This window comes from Lytechinus variegatus, chromosome 15 (assembly GCF_018143015.1).
Source record: "Lytechinus variegatus isolate NC3 chromosome 15, Lvar_3.0, whole genome shotgun sequence".
NCBI classification, from domain to species: Eukaryota; Metazoa; Echinodermata; class Echinoidea; order Temnopleuroida; family Toxopneustidae; genus Lytechinus; species Lytechinus variegatus.
The window spans coordinates 21057302-21082914 of NC_054754.1; the positions used below are offsets into that span (position 1 = coordinate 21057302).

Below are 25613 nucleotides of genomic sequence, written 5' to 3' on the forward strand. Positions count from 1 at the left end.
GTCATATCAATCGGAGATATTAATCAAATTTGATAGATATTATCACACAGACAAAGAAATCATTAAAATATATAGCCTAAATATAGTAATATTTTGATATTTGTGCTAATATTCATGTTCGTAAAATTTTGTAATACAATACTACTATCAATTGAAGTATTCACGCTATTTTACTGTAGTCTGTAGAAAGAAAAAGAACAGTAAACAAACACGTAAAATGATGATACGGGACCGAGCCCATTCCTAACGTTCATAAAAGTTTGTCTCTATGACAATGCTCACTTTTGACCACTATTACATTATGACGTTTAATGACGTAGTTATGTTGTTTTCATTCTGCAAATGATCCACTTACACAAAAACACTTCAATCAATTTTTCGGTGAAATAAAATCAACTTCCTTAAATTTGATTGGTCTATTGCTTCCCTAAAATCGATTATAAGAGTTAGTGTCTCATTCCCATGTGTATTCAGCGCGCACGCTCATGCGCTATTTGTATGACGTCATCATGCGCTCAGTTTCTTTTTTTATTTTGTAACATGGTGGTAAGTTGCAGTAGAAGTAAATTCTTACTTATTTCGGCATGATCAACTATAACCACATTTGACAAAATGGACCTGAAAAGACCCCAGTCATGGTGAGTAAGATCTAAATGTTCATTCAATAAATGGATGTGCCAATTTAGCTGGTAGATTGCTGGGATGTAGCTGGATTTAATCAAACTGCAAGTTCCCGATGTAGACGTACCGTACCGTAGACGTACGGTAGTGCACATCACAGACAGCTAACGTAACGGTAAAGCCCAGTGGTGGTCCGAAAGTCTGCGCATCTAACAATTTGAGTTAAGATTTACCATAAATTTCTTTTTATTTCAAAAGAATCTTTCTGTTATGTTCCGTATATTATTATGAAGAAGTTTACCAAACATCTCGTAAAAATTTGAAAGAAATTATTACATTTTTTGGGGGAAAAACGTCTGGCAGTCATTTTCAGATTGAAAAAAATGCCTGCGCACCATTCATTGCACACGATTCGGGGATTTTAATTGAGAAAGGCTGCTCTTTGAGGTCGTCACATGAAATACCCTGGCCTTGGCTTAATTCATTATTTTCCCACCATTTTGAGTCGGATTTTTAAAATGAATATCTGACTAGATCTATGTATTGCATGTGACGTAGATCTAGGCGGTAGGCCTTACTGCGGCAGGTCCCCGGGGCAAGTGTAGCCTAGGCCTAGTAAAGACAAGTCTGTCACTTTGTCAGTGTCTCACTCACACTGTCTGTGTTCTTCCATTGCCCAGCTCACACAAAATTAATCAAAATCATGAATAACAAACAGAAGGCAAGATCTTAAATTCAAATTTGCTTGAAGGAATAATAAGGTATGGAAGGTCGAGTATTTCGCTGGTATTGCGATCTCAAAAATTCCCTAGTGATCGACTAGTGCGCCCTCAGCTGAAAGTGTCATTAAAAAGTGTGACCTTAATTTGCGCACAATTGAATTGTTTTGCAAGGCTTTAGAAAAGAATTCAAGCAGACAACGGTAAGATAATTGTATCAGCTGGAGGTTAAAATGCATTAAATTTTGTTGGTATCAAATTTTACTTATTTGGAGACCTCCGCTGGTAAACTGGCAAATTCTTGATGCTTGTCGAGAAGGTCGGATTTTCTCGGAGCAAACGCGATGTTTCGCCAATATTTTCTTTAATGGAGACCTAACCTTCAAGAAAATTACTATAGGCCTACTAGCCTTTCAAGTCATTCTTTCTGTTGGTGATATCAGTTTTTCAAAATATTAATTAAAAATTGAGGTATTCGCCCGTGTGCAAAATTAGATAACGTGCGAATTAAGTTCACACTACCTTGGAATTGATTGCAAATTCCTTGCAATTCCCCAATAAGGCCCGTATTCCGAACTTGGGTTTAATGTTGTGGTTTAACTATGGAGAGCCAATAGGGGCACAAATCCCTTACATTAACAGTACACATTCAGTGTATGATTTCATAATATGACACCGACATTGTCCAAAATTGTCTGGGAATGATAATTGAAATATTTTTCTTCATCATGAAAGCAAAAGAATACAAAAATAGTAAACATGAAAGTCATAACAAAAACAAATATACAATATGGACAGAATATTTGGCTTCCCATAATTTTGGCACAGACTTGGACCGTGGTATAAGTTAACCTGACTTCAGCCTAAAAGTCTAACATATAAAACGATTTGTAAAAGTGCAATGCTCTTGAACTGACCATAGTAACAAAATCGGGATCTCCGGAACTAGATTGTAGCGGCCCATGTCTCTACTGACCATGTGAAGAATGCGTGGCATGATAATGTCGATTCTTACAATTGAGCCAGCTTTATTGAACAGACCTAACTTATTGATCCCAACTCTTGAGCATCAAGAGAGACTGAGAGCTAAGTTGGGCCATATCACTTTGTCTCTGGCTGGGAATAGGATCCAAATTCTAAATGTAGAGCTATTCAAAGGGTACAAAGGGTTCAAAGACTTGAAAGGATCCTATACTTGTCTCTACGAGCAATTAGGATCTAGTTCAAAACCTGAAGGGACAAAAAAGGAAACATAAGTTCATGTTAAAATTTTATATTGTGTTTTGTTATCATGTGTCTTCCTCAACTCTCAGGCATCAGCCTCGAAGCCATTCAACAACTCTGTGGCTCCATTATCCATGTACGCCAATGCCGATGACTCCGACTCGGATTCCTCTGATGATGAATTCACAAGCCCTGTCCGACCACGACGGCCACGTTCCTCAGATGATGAATTCACAAGCCCTGTACGACCACGACGGCCACGTCAGGGATTCCAGGAGGTCCAGTTCACCATGGCAGAAGAGCCCAAAGAGACCAGCGATGAAGCAGCCAAAGCTGATGAAACACCTGAAGAACCTAAAGCAGCTCCAGGTATGAATTCTATGACTTTTCACTCTTTTTTCTTTTAAATGGAACAGAATTCACAATTGGTTGGTTGAGTGTATTAAGCTAGCCCATGGGAGACTTAGCCCACAGATGCGTGGGCTTGAGTTTATAGAAAACATGTTACAGCAAAATCATTCTCTAACAGGTTTAAATTGATGCAGGAACATAAATTCTACCTAATCTAGCAGGTCTCTAGTGGAAAGCTCTGTCTAAACTATTGCATTTTTATGAAGCTGTTTTTCTTCTGGCGACTGCCATGTAAATGTTAAAGTTACAGAATTTACAAGGATTCCTAAGAAAATGAATTGAAAATAAAATGTGTTCCCATCTACTATAGATACATGTACCAATCATTCAGTCTCAACAGAGAAACATGAATTAATTCTACATAATCCATCAATTGTCTAGTTGAAAGTTCTGTTTTAAACGATTGCATGAAGCTGTTGAATTGAATTTCTTCTGGTGACTGCTATGTAAATGCTGAAGTTAGGGACTTTCCAAATAATTCCTAAAAAAATGAGTTGAAAAATAAAAATATACGTTCACATCTACCATAGATACCAATCATTCAGTCCCAACAGATTTAAATTGATGCAGGAACATGAATTCTACCTAATGTATCAGGGCCCCATCTTACAGAGGGTTGCGATTGGTCCAATTAAACTTAACTATGTGGAAATCCATCAATGACAATCTTTTCTACAGGAAATTTGTAATGGATTAACAAAGCCCAGGGCCCCATCTTACAAAGAGTTATGATTGATCCAATCAACTACAAATATGATTGGAAAGCCAACAACGTCAACATCTAAAATACATGTTTGCTGAAAATGTTTACTACATATGATGTAAACTCATACATTCATTGTTTTCTTGACAATTCAGTGTGCTATTCTTTGTTCACAAAGTATATTGTGCAAAATTTCCTGAAGAAAAAATTAAAGCATTGATATAAATTTATTCTGGTGACTGCCATGTATATGTTGAAGTGTTGGACTTTCCGAGGATTCCTAAGAAAATGAGTTAAAAATGAAAATATGTTCACATCTACCATTGATACCATGTTAATATCTACCCGAGGTCATCCAAAACTTGGATTAACCATGAAGAATCTCCCTTTTCTCAAAGGTGATATCTATTCCTTCTTAAACAAAGATCTCCAAGTAGAAAATATGTTACCGTATAGCATTATCATTCAGTGATTGGATGTATTGTGTTCAAGAGGTTAACATCTACTAAAGATTCACTTAGGTGGAAGCTTAACCATGATGTATCATGTACATATTTTGTTAGGCTCCGGTTAATTTTTTTTAAGCCAGGAAGAGAAAAAATTATGAATATCAAATGCCATAATATTTGGTATGCAATGACTTTAGGAATTTGGACCAAGGAGTCAGCATCTACCCAAGATCCTTGAAAATATTTTGACTATAGTCAATGTTTTTTTACTCTTTTTAAAGGAAATTGATATATGCCTAGAATTAGAATTATTTTTACAGATCTAACGCTTGTGTCAAACAAGATTGGGGGAACCTAGTGGATAGCTCAATGTTAAAAAACTATTTTCAGTGGCAAACTACCAAAAAGGGTTATTTATCTATCAGATTAAGAACCTTAATTTCTTAAAGTTATTGTATTGCATGGTCTTGATTTTTTTTCATATTTCAGTCTGCTGGTTGATGCGTTTTTGTGTTTTTTAACAGTTAAGCTAAATAAAGTTCAATCAAGCACTAAAACCTATTAAAATATCAATTTTGAAATAGTTTTTGCTGATTGGAATTCTTCAATATTTCACTTTCTCCAACTTTGCCAAAACTGAGTCATTCTGTTTGTATCCTTTTTATCCATGTAACTACATGTATACTTTTTTTATAGTTCCAGTGGCCAAACTGACTGTACCTATCACTGAACTTCCAAAGCCTAACGAGTGCAGCACCGAGCAAGACACCCGAACGACCAATGAAATCATCAAGGATTTCCGGGACACTGGATTAGTTGCAGGCGTTGGCGGCGGCAATGTCAGGCCAAAGGGCGTGGCATTTGATATCCACTTTGACACCGTGAGGGTGCGCCCCAAGACAGCCAAGGGCGTCCGTGTCCCAAAGGCACCTCGTCGTCTTGAGAGGCTCGAGTTGCCCGCCAAAGGAGAAGGGGAGAAAATTGCAAATAAAATCAAGGAGAAGCAGGAGAAAGCTGCCCGCAAAAGACAGGTAATTTGTTTTTTCTTCTTGTAACTTCAATAGAGAATAAGAAATAGTTCACACGCCCACAAAATATTATACCTATGATTTTGTTATGTTTCGGCAAAATAAAAGTACTTCAGAATTTCTTTTTTGGGCAATATTAGACCAGCAATATTTTTGTGTTTTTCAGGTAAACTGCTTCAAGAATTTTCTGATCCAAGATTTGATACTAAAAAATGCATAACAGGCTAGATGTGGGAAATTAATTTTTCAAAAATTGTCAAGGGTTCATATCTTTTTTTTTGTAAAACCTAATTTGAAGAAAGAAAATGCTGTCATTCTGAAAGTCAGGCAGTTGGCAAATTGTTTATCTCACCATGCATGTTGCATTGTTGCCATAGGCAATTCATGAATCCAGGCTCCAGAAGAAAAAGGAGAAGGATGACAAAAAGAAGAGAGCTGTTCAGTTTGTAGCTGATGCTGATGAGCAGAAGAAGCAGGCAGCCGCACAGAAAATCGCCCTGAAAGCAGAGCGCGTGAAGAGCGCCCGCCTCAGTCAGCTTCAAGACCGCCAGCGCAAGGTCGAGATGAAATCTCAGAAACACCAGAAGGTCCTCGACGCCATCGCTGCGGCCGATGAGCAGAAGAAGAATGATCTTGCTGAGAAGATTGCCAGCAAGGCCGAACGGGTGAAGAGCGCCCGCCTGAGTTCTACCCAGGAGAGAAAGGCCAAAGTAGCTGCTACCAAGAGGCACCGAGATAGTGTTCGCAGACGCTGCGAATGTGTAAGTTTAAGTATATTTTGTAACGATATTGTCATCTTTAAGCTTTTAGGAATATACACTGTATGATAAAAAATCTTTTTGGGTTAGATCTAGGAATAGGGGAATGGGGGATCTTTGACATAATTGTCTAGTTAAATGGATTAGAGTTTATTCATGAAATGATAATATTGATTGCTTGCAAATTTACTAGTTTCATAAAAGCATTCATACAGTCTTAGGATGTTTTTCTAATGTTAATCTGTCAATAGCTTTTTTAATCATTTCTATTTAGCTGAAGATATGTTAAAATGTTTTTCAAAGGTAACCTACTATGATGGTAATCACTGGCATATGTGCTATTAGGTACACGTAAGAACAATTAGGACAGTTAACCTTTTAAAGCACATAGTCATTTTTTAATTATAAATTTGATAAATGTCCTTTTTGTAGAATATTTCATGCAAACAATCCTTCCCTTTTACAGCAAAATTGCCCAGACCCAGATTATGACAAGATCAGCACTTACAATGGCAGCAGCAATAACAGCAGCAGGAGTGGTAGTCGTTGCAGTGACACGGGCAGTCTCAAGAGTGGGGAGCTGCCCCCATCTTACTTCAAGACCAGCTCCTGTCTCGTTTCTGTAGACCAAGACGAGCAGTATGATGACTTCTTTGATAAGCCTGTTGGAGAAGGTGCTGAGGAATGAATACTGCACCCTCCAAATAATTTTGAGATATATATTTATGTACTGTAGTATCTTATGAATTTCTATGAAGACACAAAGACATATGATATGATTATATTTTGAATTTATACCAAAAATATTCCATTATGATATTTAACAAACAATTCACTTTCTAAGTAGGTTACAAGGCAAGGCTTTTATGCATGTTACAGCTGGAGAGAGTGAGGGGCACTTTGGTAGGTACATGTTTGTGTATTTTATGAAACTGCTGGGTATTGCATAGTCCCACTAACTACTCTTTGTGCAGCAACATTGATAATGTGACAGCCTAGTCTAATGCATGTAGTCCCAAGTTTATGTGCAACATTGATCTTGTTGTGAGAAGTGAGTGTATTGCATAGTCCTATCTTTATGTGCAACATTGTGACAAGGCTAGTTTATTGAATTTTCAAACAGTTATCAACTGCAACCTAGGCAGTATTGTGGCAATACTGTAATCTTGAAGCTACCAACTACTCCCTGCATCCATATGAACCGCATCGTGACTAGCGATCCATTGCTAGTTCAAACAACTATCCCCCTTCTTGCAATATGCTTATTGTGGCTGACATCAAATATGTCACACTGACACATAACAATCTTCTGTGCAACATAGTCTGACTTATACCCAAAAGCAATTATGACCAGCTAGTATATTGTATCAAGTATCCAATAACCATCAATAGTACGGGAAACTGTATTAAATTTCTTTCCGTGCTGCACCAGCCAGCCTCTCTGCCATTCTTCAAATCTGTATTTGTCACCCGCATTGTGACGAATTAGCTATCAGCAGGCCACCATCCAACAACTTGGCCGTTTTGCAATATCTGTATTGTGACTTGCTACTTGTAGCAAGTATACCCTATAACCAACCGTCAACACTTTTGTCATCTTTGTTGTGACAAATTTCAGGAAACTTTCAGCAATGCGCCGGCCGGCCAACAACTGTCTGCAATTAATTATTTCCCATCTGTATCAAGACAATTCAACTATCAAAACCAAAGCGCTGCCCAAAGCAATGCTTGTCTGCAATATCTGTATTGTGACATGCTAGCATATTAAGTCTATATCCAATAACTATTGCTTTTCTTACCTGTGATATAGCATTCAGCTACGCACTAGTCATTCTGCGATATCTGATCTGTGACTTGATAGTTTATTTCATAACCCACCTGTGAAAAATCGCAATGGCCAATCCCTGTGTATCAACCTTAATCCCCTGTCTAATAACATGGCTGATTAGATTATATGTTTGTTACGTGCTTGTTTTATTCATCGTCCAATATAAATCAAAACACCAATCCACTTTTGAAACTTTTTTGGCAACAGAGATACAAACTTCCTCCATGACCTCTTTTAATTTTGTCCCTGTTTCCCTGAAATAATTGATTTGATTCATTAATTATTCCAGGGAAACAGCCACAAAATTAAAAGAGGTCATGAAGTAGTTTGTATCGCTGTTGTCAAATTAAAGTTAAGAGTGGATTGTTTTGGTTTATATTGGACGATGAATACATCAAGCATGTAACAAACAGATAATCTAATGAAGCATGTTATTAGACAGGGGATTAAGGTTTGATACACAGGGATTGGCCATTGCTATTTTTCACAGATGGGTTATGAAATGAACTGTCAAGTCACGGATCAGATATAGCAGAATGACTAGTGTGTAGCTGAATGCTATGTCACAGGTACCAAAGGCCATGCCCATGTAACAGCGTTATACACACTTTTGCTAGATAACCTAATGAAAAAACTAAACTAAATGAATCCAAAGTCCCAGTAAAATATATGGTATTGATATAAATGTAAAGCCTACAAGCAATAAAGTTGAATTATAATTAGTACTGGGTTATGCTTGAAATGTCACAATTTGTGCCTCAACACCAGGGAAAGACCCAGTAAGATTGCGGAGCCAATGGCTTGAACCTTTCCATAAATATGGCAGATTAGGAGTTCCCGGTAAACCTATATGCCAATAATTAATATGTACATAAATCCAAAGCCTCAAATTCAGCTAAAACTAAAAAAATCACAATATTGTATATACAGGGAAGTGTCATAAATTGCATATGGTTAACTGCCAGCAACACATCTATTGCCAAGTGATTGATCTTTTTGTCGATTTGTGCAATTGATCTGCAATCAATATCTAAGCTCTGTGTTACCTAGCACTGGTACTACATTGAATATAAACACACCATTCCCATTTCATCCTGAAATGTGGAAACAATTCTAATGATCATGAATTATTTTGAACTGGTTCAGTGAAAAGCAATTGGCATAAGAAATTTTGCAAGAAAAAAAACATGTTTTTTTTTTTTTGGGGGGGGGGGTACAGAGTTGATCATAAATTAATTTGAACTGGTTCAGTGAAAAGCAATTAGCATAAGAAATTTTGGGAGAATTTTTTTTTTTTGGGGGGGATACAGACTTGATCATAAATTATTTTGAACTGGTTCAGTGAAATGCGAGTAGCCTAATAATTTTGCAAGAAAAAGAACTATATCTAGTGGTGGAGGGGGGGGGGGGGGAGGGATACAGACTTAATCTTCAATTGTTTTAAACCGGTTCAATGAAAAGCAAATAGCAGGGTTCCTACAGTCATGGTAAATCTTGGAAAATTCTGGGAAAATTTGTGGTCAAGATAATTTTAAATTTTGGGTGTTGGTGAAACGAAAATGGTACCCTGGTCAGAAACGGCCCATATACAAATAATAATAGATATACATGTCTTGAGTAAGATAGTGGGTGGAACGGATGGCTGTGAGGGGAGGTGGAGGCCAACATAACGTTTCTGATTTTTTTTAACTATGCCGGATAGGAAGTCATGGAACAGAGCAATTTAGTCATTACCAGAGCAAAAAATAAGCAAGATGAAGAGATTCTCTTCTGTATAAAGTAATTCAGTTTTACGCCACCAGTTAAATGATGTTTTAAAGGGCTGCAAGTATCAGGGTTCACTTCTGAACTTTCAAAAAATATAACCAAAATGACTTATTTTGGGGATTTGAATTTACATTAATGGCATGACATACTATACAAAGATGAGTAATTTTGGGAATTATTAAGCTAATAGGGAATAAGTACCAGATGAAAAAAAATTGTGATACAAATCACTGAAGCATTTCGAAAAATAGATTTCAAAAGGGGAAATAGAAAATAGGATTTCTGAGATTTGATCTGATTTCCATGCAAATGATTAAACCAAATTGTCTAATCAGATTACCAGAGCAAAAAGTAAAAATGAAGAGATTCAATTCTATAGAAATTAATTCAGTTTTACGCCATCAGTTAAATAATATTTTTTAAGGGCTGCAAATATCAAGGTTCACTGCTGAACTTTCTAAAAAAAACTTTATAATTAGAATGACATATATTTGGGATTTGAATTCAAATTAATGGCATGACATAATATAGAAAGATGAGTAATTTCGGTAATTATTTAGCTTATAGGGAATGAGTACCAGATGAAAATGAGAAAATAATTGTGATGCAAATCACTGAAACGTTTGGCAAAATAGGTTTTCAAAGGGGGAGGGGGAATAAAATATAAAATTTCTGAGATTTAAACTGATATCCATGCAAAATGAAGAGATTCAATGCTGTATAAAGTAAATCACTTTTCCGTCAATACTAAAATCATGTTTTTAAAGGGCAGCAAGTACCAAAGTGAATAGGAGAATGTATTCTGAATAAATTTGAAGCAAATGTCTGGAAGTATTTTGAAGTAGACATAAATAACTCAAGAAAAAAAATGATGTCTGTGTTAGAAAAAAATTCATAAGTTAACAGGTTTTATAAAGGGGAAATGCATACTCTCCAAAAACGCAAATTCAATGTCAGTCATGAGTGTGGAAATAGACAATGAGTAGTTTGAATTGACAGATTATAAAAATCAATAAAATTGTCTTTATATCTTTGGGATTCTAATTCAAATTAATGCTATAATGATCAAACATAAGCCACCAATACTTTAGTGATATAGAGATGAGTGTTTTTTGGTAGTTATGAGCAAATGGGGAAATAAGTTGCAGATGGGAAAAAAGAGATAAGTAGATAAGTGTGAAACAAATCACTGACATTAGAATTTGATGAAATACCAGCAGCTTTTTGAAGGGGAAATGAAAATCAACAAAATTCTGAAATTTCAAAGCGATTACCAGGCAAAGAACTACAACATATATAATATTTTTATTGGGCCGCAAGTACTAAGGTGAATAGAAAAATAAATTCCCAATAAATTAAAAGCAAATTTCTGTGAGGGGTTCTTAAGGGGATGGAAAGACTCGATAAGGAATATTGATATCTGTGTATTGAATAATAAAAAAAAAATATTGCGTTGACCGGTTTTGTAAAGGGAAAATGTATACTCGAGAAAATGCAAATTCAATTTCATTTTTTCAGTGATGAGTATAGAGATTAAAAAAAAGGGATTGTGTAGTTGTATAAAAATCAATAAAATTAACTTTATACCTAAAATGGCATCTGATGAATTTTTGAGAAAATCAATTCTATAGGGAAACCAGTTCCAAATGAAACCACAAACAAACAAGTGTAAAATTTGGTAAAATAGGTTTTTCAAGGGAAAATAAGAATATGAAAATTTCTGAGATTTCAAACTGATTTTCAGGCAAATGACCAAAACATTTTACAGCTAATCAGATTATCAGAGCAAATGATTACATAGACAAAGAGATTTAATTCTGTATAAAATCAGTTTTGTGTCACCAGCACTATTTCAAAGGGCTGCAAGTACCAAGTTCAATAGGGGAATATATTCCCAATAAATTGGAAACAAATGTCTGTAAGGATTTTTAAGGAGACATAAATAACTCAAAAAGAAAGTATGAATGTCATTCTGGGTTTTTCATAGAAAAATGCCTACTCACAAAATGCAAATTCAATTTCAGTGAAGAGTATGGACACAAAAAGTAGATTTGTAGTATCAGTTGACATGATTGCAAATGCGGGGGGGGGGGGGGGGTGATGTTGATTTATCCATAATTATGATATATAACAGGTGAGAATCAGCATCTTGAATTAACCAGGGAAAATGATAAAAGAAGATAGTTATATTTCTTGATGGAAATTAAGTAGAGCTACTAGATTAGAATGATTAACAATTGAAAATCATGAATTTGTTGGCTTGATGGGTTGTGTAAAAGGAAAATAGACAAACCACTGATTACAGGTTGAATTTGGCCAAGAAGAGAAGTTTTGTAGGGAAAATAAAAAATATAAAATTTCTGAGACATCAAACTGATTTCCTGGCAAATCATTATAGAACATTTGCAGTTCAGGTTATCAGTGCAAATAATTTGCAAAATGAGGAGTTTCAATACTGTATAAAAATAAAACAGTTTTACATCACCCACCAGTAAAATGTATTTAAAGGACTGCAAGTACCAAGTTGTATAGAAGAATATATTCCCAAAAAATTGAAAGCAAGTGTCTGTAAGGACTTATAAAGAGGCATGATTAACTCAATAAGAAAATATTGACCTCTGTTTTTTTTTTATAAAAACAAATGTTGCGTTTAAGACAGGTTTTATAAGGGGAAAATGCATACTCAAAAATGCAATTTCAATTTTGGTGGGAGGGGGTAGGTGTCTACATGTATATTAATTCATGAAGATTAAGGATAAGAATCGGGTTGAACAATCTTTTTGATTTATTCAGGGAAAAATGAAAAATGATTTACATTTCACAATGGAAAACAAAGAATCTGAACCATTAATGTGCACAATTATAACAATTGATGTTTCACAGAATGTATCAGAAATAACAGGCTTGAAAATAATTAGAAGTCATTATTCTAGTCCCCTATAAACAAATTAAAAAAATGAATTCAATCCGGGTTTATATAAAGGTAAATACCAGTTCATCCTAAAGCATATGAAAACCAACAACTTTCCCAGTTGTCAATATATTACAGCTTTACTGATATATTTCCCAAAATAGGAACAGGGCTTAGTGGACACCCAAGACTGAAATATAGATTTAAAAAAATCCCAACTCACTTTGGGAGAGGGTCAGTCCTGAGCTATCTAACACTGGCATGAAATGAAAGTGAAAAGTCTGCGACAATAAAACTTTTCTTTTTCATTTGTGGACGTTAAAGAAGAGGGTAACTTATCAAGATAGATTATTAATAGCAATATAAGCAATGAGATTCACATACCTTTATAGCCTCCAAGCCTGGTGGAGATTTAACTTATGGATATACATAGTAAAGTGAGTTAAGTATAAAAGTATTGGAAGACTTGAAGGTAGTATTTAGCCTTAACAAAGAACCAACAAAACAAATAAAATTTTCATTCTGTATACTAGTAAATAAATGACCACTGTGGTCTGCTTATTCATGAAAAATATTTTACATCAAAACAGAATATCTTAGAAATTATTGGTTTTGGAGATTGTATTTGGAGTAACTGCTGAACTTTCAAAATGCACCGTAAATAGTGATTTGTGTAAAGTAGATTCCACTTTATCCAAAAGTAAATAAAACCAACAACTTCCCATGTTATCAGTATAATATAGCTTTACAGATATATTCATCCAAACGTTTAGGTACTAGTACATGTATGTGCAGGGCATAGTTGACATCCAAGATTAGAATAAATGAAACCAAATCTGGACTCATTTTGGGGGTAGGTCAGCCTTATAAGGTTATTTAAAAATTAACATCTCTAGCTAGGTGGATAAATGGGAAAATGAGAATGTCAGGGCATTGCACATCGTTCGATATTCAGTCATTTAGGAAGGGGGGGGGGTGTGACATCGGCCAATTCCTGATTGACTCATTGACAGTGAAAAATTTGCAATTAAGAAAAAAAAAATTGATATAGAATGTGAATGATAAACAAAAGGATAATTGTAAGCTTTATCAAGATAAAATTGTGATTATTAAAAATCACAATTATGTAACCTACAAGCCTGGTGGAAACTTTAAGTCCATAAAAATGTACAAAGCATTGAAAGATGTCAGGATTAATGAGTTTTAAGAATTGGAAGTCTCTACTGAAATGTCAAAAGAAAAAAATACCAAGTGAAATGTGTAAAGTAGATTCCCCTTTATCCAAAAGTAAAATAAATCCAAAAAATTCCCTGGCCAGTTGCCAATGTATATACATATAATGTAGCTTTACTGTTTATGTTTCCCAAAATTGGAACAGGGCTTAGTGGGCAAAAAGTTGAAAAGTAAGATTTGATAGAAGAAAAGATGAAAGAAAATTTAAAACAAAGAAATATATAAGAATTAATTACAGAAAAGATGAAGAATTGAGACAGGAATACATAAGAACTGGTAGAAGAAAAAATAAAGGATTAAAAAAAGAAATACATAAGATTTTATAGGAAAGAAAATGATAAAAATATTACAATATAGAAATAATTAAGAAGTTTTTGAAACAAAGATGGGAGGAAAAAACAAATAGATACATAATATTAGATAGAATAATAGATGAAAGAAGAATTAAAACAATGAAATACATGAGTAGTTATCAAATGGATAATGGAAGCAAGAAAATATGAAAGAAGAATTGAAAAAAAAGAAATACATATTAATTGTTAGAAGAAAAAGATTGAAAAATGCAATAAAGAAATATACAAAATTTTATAGGGAAGAAAATGGAGAAAAGCTTTAGATATAGAAATACATAAGTAGTTATAAAATGAAGATGGAAGGAAGGATAAACCAAAAAAAATACATCAGATTAGATAGATAGAAGAGTAGGTGAAAGGAAATTTAAAGCAAAGAAATACATGAGAAAATATAGAAATTAAAATGGAAGAATGAGGAGGCAACAAAAAATAAAACCTGATTAAAGAAAAGATGAAAGCAAAATTAGAACACATACATAAAATTTGCTAGAAGAAAAGATGCGATAAGAATTCAAACAAAGAAATACTTAAGAATGGATTGAAGAAAAAATGAAAAATAACTGAAACACAGAAATACATAAAAATTGATATAAGGCAAGGTGAGAAAAGAATTCAAGCACAGAAATACATGTACGTAAAATTTGATAGAAAAGAAAATGAAGAATCAAAATGAAAAATACATAAGAAATTATCAAAAAAGGATGGAAGGAAAAAATAATCATAATAAATGAAATTTGATTGAAGATGAAAGAATTAAAACAAGGAAGTAATGTACTAAGAGTGAACAGCTGAGTGATTAGTAGAGGCTTTCTCAAAGGGATCAAGTTTGGGAGAAATTACTAGTCTAAACATTTGTAAGCATCAACAATCATTTGCTTAATGCAGAGAAGGGTCACAATTCATTAAGGCATCTGTTAGAGGTTCCTGTTTGTATGCATTGCCAGTTTAAAGAAATTAAAAGAGGACTTTCAAAATTTAAGGTCATCTAATTCCAATCCATCAAATAGTTCCCAACATAGGGTCACCATCCATAATATAAAAATATTATAATATCATTAATTTCGTCAATCGAGAATGAATTAAAGGAATTGATAAATTGGGGTCACTATTCATTAAAGTTGTCTGTTATTCACACGAGCAGAAAGCTGTCCCCAAAGATAGGGGGACCAGGGCCTGGAAAATTTGAAAAGCAAAAAAAAAAGGTTATCACCCAATATGTAAGGTCATTTAGTCCAAAATACATTCTTATTTTGATTGTCAAGTGATGTATTTTGCTCCATCGTAAAAGACCAAAAATAGTATGGGGGAAATTTGATAATATGTCCCCCTACTATTTTGGGTAGGGGGATGTGACCCTAATGTCATTCAATATAGGTTGGAAAATTGTGACCAAATGCAGAAATTATTAAAAATAAATAACAAAAAAAAAGAATCTGGCAGAGATTCATCTACATATGGGGCTAAATAAAAGAAAAAAAAATGATCATTTGTATCTCGGTGAAAAAGAAGTATTAAGGTGGCCATTGCTTTACATAGGTGAGCATACATGTATAGGCAAGTGCATGGGTGAAACAATAAATAAAACAAAGTAGAAAAGCAAAATTTGAAACCTTAGAGAACAACCTTTCAGCTGCAGAAAAAAAAGAAGAAATAATGGTTACTAGGGTGGTACAAAAAACAAATCTGAAAGGCCAAATAAAACAATAGAGATGGAAACACATAATAAAGGGGACACTATTGCTATTGTATGTATGTGAAAAAGGAAACCATATTTTTTTTAATAATGGAGAAAAAATGAATAAATTTGATATGTTTTCCTGTGCAGGGATTTATAATTGCAGTGTTAAGGCAGGCAAATAAAAACAATGGAGGTTGAAACATAATAAAAGGGACACTATTGCTATTGTATTTATGTGAAAGGGAAACCATGTTGCTTTCTAAAATAATGAAGAAAATATGAATAAATTTGATATGTTTTAATTACAGTGTTAGGTAGCCACCATTTTGTAAAGATGAGTATGCATGTAGATTATTGAATATTCAATAATTATTGTAGGCAAGTGCATGAGTAAAACAACTATTTTGTGTGCAATACAAGTAAAAAAGGTAGAGCTAACCAGCGCAAGAGAATGAAATGATAACACACAAAAAAGAATCTTTCCAGCTTAAAGGCGTAAAGGATTTACATTTCTATCACTGTTAAAGTATTTTAATATAGACCTTAAAACTGTTCAGGTTTAGGTTCTTTTTTTTTATTTGGGGGGGGGATACTACGTTGTCATTGCTAAGTGCAGTGTCAAATGTATGGAATGATAGATTAAAAAAAATTTGGGAGGGGAATGAGCCCTTAAAAAATGAATGTCAAAGGACATGCTGACAACATGGAAAATCAAAATAAGACTCAACACACCTTAAATTTGGCAAGAATTTTTTTTAAAGAAACAAAACAATTTTATAATGGAAAAAACAAATATTGCAGGAGTGGAGAAGAGAGAGATTGAGGGGGGAGGGGGGCATTATCACAATTGCCTATTTCATCTTACAAGGTCCAGATTTGGCAAATGAAGTTGAATTTTAAATAAATATTGAAAGGAAGTGTTGGCTTATTGATATTTATTACTCTGAAATTCATGTAGGAACTGATTATAGAAGAAAATAATTTAGAAAAAAAAGAAGTAAAAAATCAGAGAAGTAAAAAATCAAAGAAGTAGAGAAATCAGTCTGATATCAGAGAGGAAGGATGTGACTGCAAACAAGTGTGTGTTGGGGGGGGGGGGGGGGTAAATACATAATAATACAAAGGGAAAAGATTGAGGGCAAATAAGGATATGAGCCTATACAGATTGCAGGTTCAAGTAAGCCATTCATAACAAAATAAAATACCAAATACTACAATTTTTTAATTTTCACTTTAGTTTGATTTGACAAGAAAAACTCAGATAAATGTTATGTTGAGATATGCATGATGCAAATGAATAGAATAAAACAAAGTATTACGGAGAGCAAAACTTTAGAGAAAATTATTTCTAAAAATAAACAGGAATAATATACCAGAAAATGCAGCTTCAAGTTAGCCATTTATCAAATCAAAGAGAAATAAAGCTGAAACAATATAAGAAAGAAGGGGCGAGTATGTGGGCAAATTACCTTCATTGTCTGTGATACTAATGATAATTGCTGTCTCATGAATAATAGTTTTAGAGGGACAATCATATGTAAAATTTACAAAAAAAATAGATGGAACCATGGACCTACCACTAGGTCCATGGTGGAACACAGATCATCAAAGGGTTGGCCTATGTAGAATAATTTCATCCATGAGAACAAGTATGGAAAAAGGAAATGAAGAAAAAAAATGAAAATGACTTAAAAGAGAATAGAATGAATTTTTAGAGAATCATGAGAAAAAGGGCACATAGGTTGCATTAGAATTTAAGATTGTGATGATTGAATTTTGAAGGCCATATTTTTAAGGTTAGCAATTTTCATCTCATTGTAAATATCTATAAAATGCATGTAAATATGATTCTTAATAATACATCTCTGTACATACTGTATATATTTGAACACCTGTGAATATCTGTATATCTGTAAATATTTCTAAAGATATGTTAATATCTGCATTCATTTGATAAAAATATTTTAACTAGATGATTCTTGTAGAAAGTTTAAGAATAGGGGGTGGTTAAAAAATCTGTAGATGTAGACCCTTCATGAAAAAAAATTGTTTAAAACATTTGGAAACAATTTTGTAATAAAAAGAAAGATAAACTATATACAACGAGGGAATTTATTTACATCAAAACATCTCCAGATACATTCTAAAATTCTGGATGTGTAGTTTTGGATACTTTTCTTCATGCAAAAAACGCATTTTCCCCTGTAGGTTCGGGGACTAAGAATAGGCCTAATGTATCTCCTGCATGTCGTAGGAGGCGACTAAAAGGAGAAACGTCCTGCCTTTCATTTACTCTATGTGTGTATTTCAGCTATTTATTTGCATGAATATTAGCAGGATGTGAAAGGAAAATAGGAAATATATACATCGTAGGATTTACATAATGAACGTATCCCCTCTGTAAGTTGCTCCTATATTACAATTGATTTGAATTGGATTGAAATTATTGAATTATTGAATTGAAGTTACACTAGTAGGATATATGTACCGTAGATAACAGCATTACATGGTATGTAAAAAAATTAATGATAAAATCTTGAGGACTAAGTGTAAAGCAAATTATATCATAGAAGAAAAATATTGATTAAGGTATATTAAATGAGATGAAGAAAGTTATACACTCAATGCAAATAGAAAAATAGAATATGACAGGGGCTGTGGCAGTGGGGGAAGGGGGCTTTAGCCCTCCCAGTTTTTTTCAAAAACCGTGTACAAAAACATAAAAAGGACCATATGATTGTGATTTTTGGCATGGTCAGCCCCCCCCCCACTTTTGGCTCAGCCCCCACTTTGAAAACCATTCCACAGCCCCTGTATGAATTCACATAAGAAAAAAAGCAAATGAATGAATACACTCATGAACAAATCCAAATACAATTGAATTAATAGAAATTGACCATTCCAAATCACATTACGGTATAACAAGAATAAAAAACATAGCATTTGTATGTTATATTTCATGGCATTGTAAATATCTATAAATATCTGTAAATATAACTCTGTACATGTATATTTTGAAATTTGTGATATTTTTATACTAGTATCTGTAATTTTTTCTAAACATCTGTAAATTTGTGCATTTATATGAATTAAAAAATAATACCTTTAATATGTTTGATTCTAAAAATGTACATTGCAGATGATTTTTTTTAAAGTTTATTTTCATCTTCAAGAATAGGAGGTGGTTAAAAAAAATATCTAGATGAAGACCCTACATGTACATGAAAATAATGTTTAAAACATTTGGAAATAATTTTGTGATAAAAAGAAAAAATAAACTATACGCAAAATTGTCTGCTTAGAACCAATAGTTCGTTTCTCTGTTGGTTCTCTTAATTCAAAACATCTTCAAATATATGCCATTCTAAGATTCTTGATGTGTAGTTTTGGGTGCTTTTCTTCATACAAAAAATTTATTTTCCCCTGTAGGCTCGGGGTCTAAGAATAGGCCTTATGTATCTCCTGCATGTCGTAGGAGGCGACTAAAAGGAAAAAACATCCTGCCTTTGATTGAATCTAAATTACAGTCATTTCTTGGCGTAAAAATTAGCAGGACATAATATGAAATACTACAGAATTACCTCTCGCAAGACATATTTATTGCTATTGCTAGACAGACAGATACCTCTCTTGCAAGATATATGTATCATACTCTGCTAGACAGACAGATACCTCTCTTGCAAGATATATCTATCATACTCTGCTAGACAGACAGATACCTCTCTTGCAAGATATATCTATCATACTCTGCTAGACAGACAGATACGTGTACCTCTCTTGCAAGACAATAATCATGTTCTGCTGGTCAGAAATACATCTTGCAAGACATATCTGTAATGTTCTGCTGGTCAGAAATACATCTTGCAAGACATATCTATAATGTTCTGCTGGTCAGAAATACATCTTGCAAGACATATCTACAATGTTCTGCTGGTCAGAAATACATCTTGCAAGACATATCTATAATGTTCTGCTGGTCAGAAATACATCTTGCAAGACATATCTATAATGTTCTGCTGGTCAGACATCTTGCAAGACATATCTATAATGTTCTGCTGGTCAGAAATACATCTTGCAAGACATATCTATAATGTTCTGCTGGTCAGACATCTTGCAAGACATATCTATAATGTTCTGCTGGTCAGAAATACATCTTGCAAGACATATCTATTTGTTCTGCTGGTCAGAAATACATATTGCAAGACATATCTATAATGTTCTGCTGGTCAGAAATACATCTTGCAAGATTTATCTATAATGTTCTGCTGGTCAGAAATACATCTTGCAAGATTTATCTATAATGTTCTGCTGGTCAGAAGTACATCTTGTAAGACAGATACCTCTCTTGCAAGATATATCTGTAATGTTCTGCTGGTCAGAAATACCTCTTGCAAGATGTGTCTATAAAGTTCTGCTGGTGAGAAATATGTCTTGCTAGACAGTTACCTATTGCAAGATGTAATGTTCTGCTGGTCTGACATGTACATCTTGCAAGACATATCTATGATGTTCTGCTGGTCAGAAATACACCTGGGCCCTTTTGCAAAAAAGTTACTATTATGGTAACTTTGCAATCCAATGGTAACTTCCCTGAAATCCTTGATTCTCATCGGCTGCTTAGCAATGTTACCATTGGATGGCAAACTTACTATAATAGTAACTCATGTAATGGAGCCCCGGTATGAAAGGTACTTCTTGCAAGATAAATCTATCATGCTCTGCTGGTCAGAAATACATCTTGTAAGACAGATACCTCTCTTGCAAGATATATCTAAAATGTTCTGCTGGTCAGAAATACCTCTTGCAAGACATATCTATAATGTTCTGCTGGTCAGAAGTACGTCTTGCTAGACAGTTAGCTATTGCAAGATGTATCTATAATACTCTGCTGGTCAGAAGTACATCTTGCTAGACAGTTACCTATTGCAAGATATAAGATATATCTATAATGTTCTGCTGGTCAGAAGTATGTCTTGCTAGACAGTTAGCTATTGCAAGATGTATCTATAATGTTCTGCTGGTCAGAAATATATCTTGTAAGACAGATACCTCTCTTGCAAGATGTATCTATAATGTTCTGCTGGTCAGAAATATATCTTGTAAGACAGATATATCTCTTGCAAGATGTATCTATAATGTTCTGCTGGTCAGAAGTATGTCTTGCTAGACAGTTATCTATTGCAAGATATATCTATAATGTTCTGCTGGTCAGAAGTACGTCTTGCTTGCGAGTTACATGTACCTATTGCAAGATGTTATCTATAATGTTCTGCTGGTCAGAACTATATTTTGTATGACAGTTATCTCTCTTGCAATATATATCTATAATGTTCTGTTGGTCAGAAATATATCTTGCTCTACAGTTATCTCTCGTGCAAGATTTACATCTTGCTGTACTGCCTATTACCCCTGGTATATTGCAAATTAAACGGTGTGTGTAAAATTATTTCAGGATGTAAACCAAATACATTTTGATGAGGAAAAGGATTTTTAAATGTAGTACTGTATTATATATTTATTTTTTGGAAAAAGAAAAAGCTACCTTTATGATACATTGCAAATAAAAACAGAAGGGTAATTGAGAATGTCAATGAAGAAAAGAATCTTAGAGTGGCATATTGGGATATTTAAAAAAAGTGTTAGACACCTGATACAATGCAAATTAAAAAAAAATGTCAGTTAAGAAAATAATTATGAAGAAAATTTAAATGTGGCATATTAAGAAATAAATATCAAACCCATTATATTAATAAAGGTAAACGATAGGGCCGAATAAATGAGTGTCTGGACCATAAAACAAAACTTTTTTTAAATTGATTTTAGAATTATCATCGATCCCTGAGTTTTTAAGAAATAAGGGGCTATTAATTAAGGATATACACAGAAATTCAAAAAGAAAAAAGTTTACAGAAATTGGCAAAAGGTAATGAAATCACAACAAAATTCAGCCATGTCTGCATAAAAATTATTGCACAAAAGGTAAAGGAAATCCATGGCATATCATTTGTAATTGGGAATATGCAAGTAAGGAAGATGGCATGAAATAAAATGAAATGCAATGCATGCATTTATAAATCATTAAAATGAAAGAGATAGAGAGAGGATGGGGAAGAAAGTAGGGGAAATCCCCATATTTATACATCTTAAAACACACCTTATATAAGTTAACATAACTGTGCCATTAACATCATTTTGTATCCTCTGTAAAAAGCACTAAATCCAATTATCATTTTTATTATTATCATACATGTATTGCAGGCACAATTTACACAAAATATTGTGGACATAGGAAAGTTAGGAGACAAAATATATATTCAAGAACATGGAATGTGATTGTGGTAGACTATGAACAAAAAAATCTTGAGACAGAATCAAAAGAGGAAGAAAAAAACATAATTGCCCATTTGAATAAGAAAAAATGAATCCAAATGTAAGAAAATGGCTAGCTTTAAGACTGCAAGTAACAATTGAAAAGGTCTGTATCCAATGTGATAACCAACCACACGAGTGTGGATTGGAAATTGAGATTGGGATTTATTGGGTTGGCTGCAAGATAAGTATCTTTTGCCATAAACATGCCGCTGAATATTTCCTTTAGACCAAGCACATGTTGCAAAGTTTTATGCCATGCATCTCTCGTGTTGTAGCATTCATGTTCATCTCACAAAGTATATAATGTATTATTTCCCAAAACAGACCTAACTGTTGAATTTCATTCATAATTAAGAGTTTGGGGATATGAGAGTACTACCTGTTTATTTTTATTTTTTCCTTTGAATCTATAAATATTAAAGAGAGAAAAGAGAAAATGAAATGTGATTATGGTACACTATGAAAAATGAATGAAAGAGAGAGAGAGAGTGAAAAAAACAACAGGTGAAATAGCTAGGTGCCAATTAAAATTAATGGAAAAATAAATTAGAAATGGAATGGCTCTTAAGACTGCACATTACAAATAACAATTATAGTCTTTATGCAATATGATTAACAATCAAGATCAGAATTTATGTAAGTTGGATTGCAAGATATTCATCGTTTGCCTTCTGTTCTGCTTGTGAGTTGAGGCCAAGATCTAATGTAGATGTGAACATAGAGAATTAGAAATTCATCAAAACGAGCTACGCGAATTTGATGTGGCTAAGTTAAACACAGCAAAAGTACGTAAAAGTCTAACTGATGATAAATATGAAATATATAACCAGTCTCCTATCTACTTGTACTTGGAGGAAATGGTCAAGGAAACCTTTATTTAATAGTCCTTTTTAAATGTCTGATTTTTACCAAATCTTTTTATCTATTCAAGGGCAGATTGACCAAAATGACCTAGAAAAGGCTAGGTGACTGAAATAAACAAGACTTTGGATATACCATTTACTAAAATAAAATTTAAAAAGATTAAAGCTTAGCATAAGAGATCATTGCATAATATGTGGCTAACTTTGCACTACAAATCATTTTTAAAAACATGAAAGAAAGCAATTCAATTGCCAGCTTGTCTGCAAATGACAACTAATAAACATGGCTTTTATTTAATAGGATAACTTGCAAAATATTCATCGTTTGACTTCTGTACTGTTTGTGAGTTGGGGCCAAGATCTAATGTAGATGTGAATGTAGAGAATTAGAAATTCTTCAAAACATGCTATGAAAATTTGATGTGGCTACCTTAGACACTGCAAAAGTTCCTGAGAGTCTTAACTGATAACAAATATGAAATAAATTGTATATGTAAAACTAGTCCCTCCTATGTACATGTATGCTGAAGAAATGTTTTAAGGAATCACTTATTTAATTGCCGGTTTTAATAGTCAGATTGCTACCAAATCTTTTAATTGGAAGGGCTAGTTAACTTCAAGAACAAATATTTAGTATATGCAAAGTACCCGAAGAGAACTTAAAAAGAGTTATATTGACACCAAAAAGAACATTAGCCTACACGATATATGGTTACCTTAACACTGCAAAAATTAGAAAAAAAAGAAAGTGCACAGAATCTATATTGTATGGCCATGATAAGCAAGCTATGTGTAGTACTCAATCATTGTTTCCATAAAATTTTGAGAAATCACCCATGCATGTAAGCACTTGATTTGCAAACATGTATGCATACTATGCAGCACCTAGGCCAAAAAGAACTTGATTTAGCCGAAATTTAAAGCTAATTTCTGGAAAAGCTAGTGACACATAAATGATTTAGAGATGATGAATTCTGGAGAGTGTGGAAGGTAAGAGGGGGGGGGGGGTAAATAGCAAAGAGAAGCAAACAAATTACTATCCCAGCCTTGTCTCAAGAAAAGTAATTACACAATTTGTTTATTTGGCAGGGTTGTTGAAATTCATGAAATATTGTGGGCCCTGAGAAAAATCCATATTAATGCCATTGGGGAGTAATTTCTGCAAGACTAGCAATCATTTTTTGTGTTAAAAACATTTCGTTTGAAATTTGATCCATAACATGAAGAAGTAAAGAAAGTCTCTTGAACACTAGGTTCTTCCTGATATAAGAAACTGTCACTTGATTTCATTCCGAATAGTTTATATATTCACCCATTGTCACATTGAAAACAAAATGACATTAATAATATTTGTTATTTCATAAAATGGAAATTGTTACGTAGAAACTAAAAGGTCACTTATTTATTTTCTTTAGTGATTGTTATAGTGCATACAATTACATTAATTTATGTATGAAGTAAGACTTTGAACAAAAGGAATAAAACTATTAAAAGAGAAGGTGGGGGTAAATCATTAACTGCAATAAAGCAGGACAATCCCTGTAAAAACCACCCGACAATCATATGAAAATAAATAGGCAATGAAATCTACTTTTCATTCAAAATCAAATGAAATCCATATGGGATTACGAAATATTAATTTTGTTCTTCTTTTTTAATAATTTATAACACAATCGAAACTAACATAGGGGTGTATATAGAAGATGAACTTACGTTGTCTTTCTGTCCACTTTTCATCATTCAGCTTTTCTACATTTTACTCAAGGTTAAGAGACTTCAGCTTTTTCGCTGATTTCAGTTATTTCTTGTCTTTTCTATACTTTTAGCTACATGTATTTCTGAGCTTTGTATGGACAAAAGTACAGGAAATTTTGCAATTTCAGCCGATTTCATTTGCGATCATTCACAACACTGTATATTGCAGCAAATTTGCAGTTATAAAGGACGGAATTTAGAAAAAGAAGAAAGGAAAACAAACCAAAACATCTGGGGCCTGTTGCATAAAACTTTTCCCATTAAAACTTGAAAATAAAACTATGGCAAACAAAATTGTGCCAATACATTAACACATTAAAAATCTCTGGCAAAAAAAATAATAGAAATTGCCAGAGTTTGATCTTTTCTGCAACAGGCCCCTGAATAGGGATGGCTGGGCTCATTTGATTAATAATTTGAAGCATTAAAATTCAATACATGTATACTGATTAATTCCTATACAGTATATTCCGTTGCCTTCATAGTTCCAAATACATTGTAGATCTACCAGGCACTGTATTGAGAGACGTGTATGATGATTTAATGAATACTTTTCAAAAGTCTTGCCACTTCCGTAGAAAAATAACCATAATAGCAAATAATGAAAGTGGTCTTATGAATTCTGAAGTATATTTACTTCAGAAAAGTAAAGTTAGTAAAGCACACATATTTTCAATTTAGAGGATAAGTTGTAATGTAAATGCATGTAGCAAACAAAAAGAACGAAAAAATCAGTATGAAAACTAAGGAATTTGCAGCTTGTATACAAAAAGGTAGACAGAATATTTTTGAAATTCTTTGAATGTGTTAAAAAAATTGAAACAGTGCCAGTGAATCACAAAATTATAATCCTTTATTTTACCAAATTTGATCTGACTTTAGGAAAAAGATTGATCTCAAATTCTTTATTAAATTAGGCTATAAGGGATATAATACAGGA

General features: G+C 33.4%; 1 protein-coding gene across 1 annotated transcript; it reads left to right on the forward strand.

The window, feature by feature from the left end:
• The first annotated feature begins 540 nt into the window (after nt 1-540).
• LOC121429075 (inner centromere protein A-like) lies at nt 541-6601 on the forward strand. Its single transcript, XM_041625979.1, has 5 exons — nt 541-546; nt 2654-2933; nt 4824-5158; nt 5533-5916; nt 6380-6601. Exons 1-5 carry the CDS (start codon nt 541-543, stop codon nt 6599-6601), a joined length of 1227 nt encoding a protein of 408 aa, XP_041481913.1.
• Nucleotides 6602-25613: the final 19012 nt, after the last annotated feature.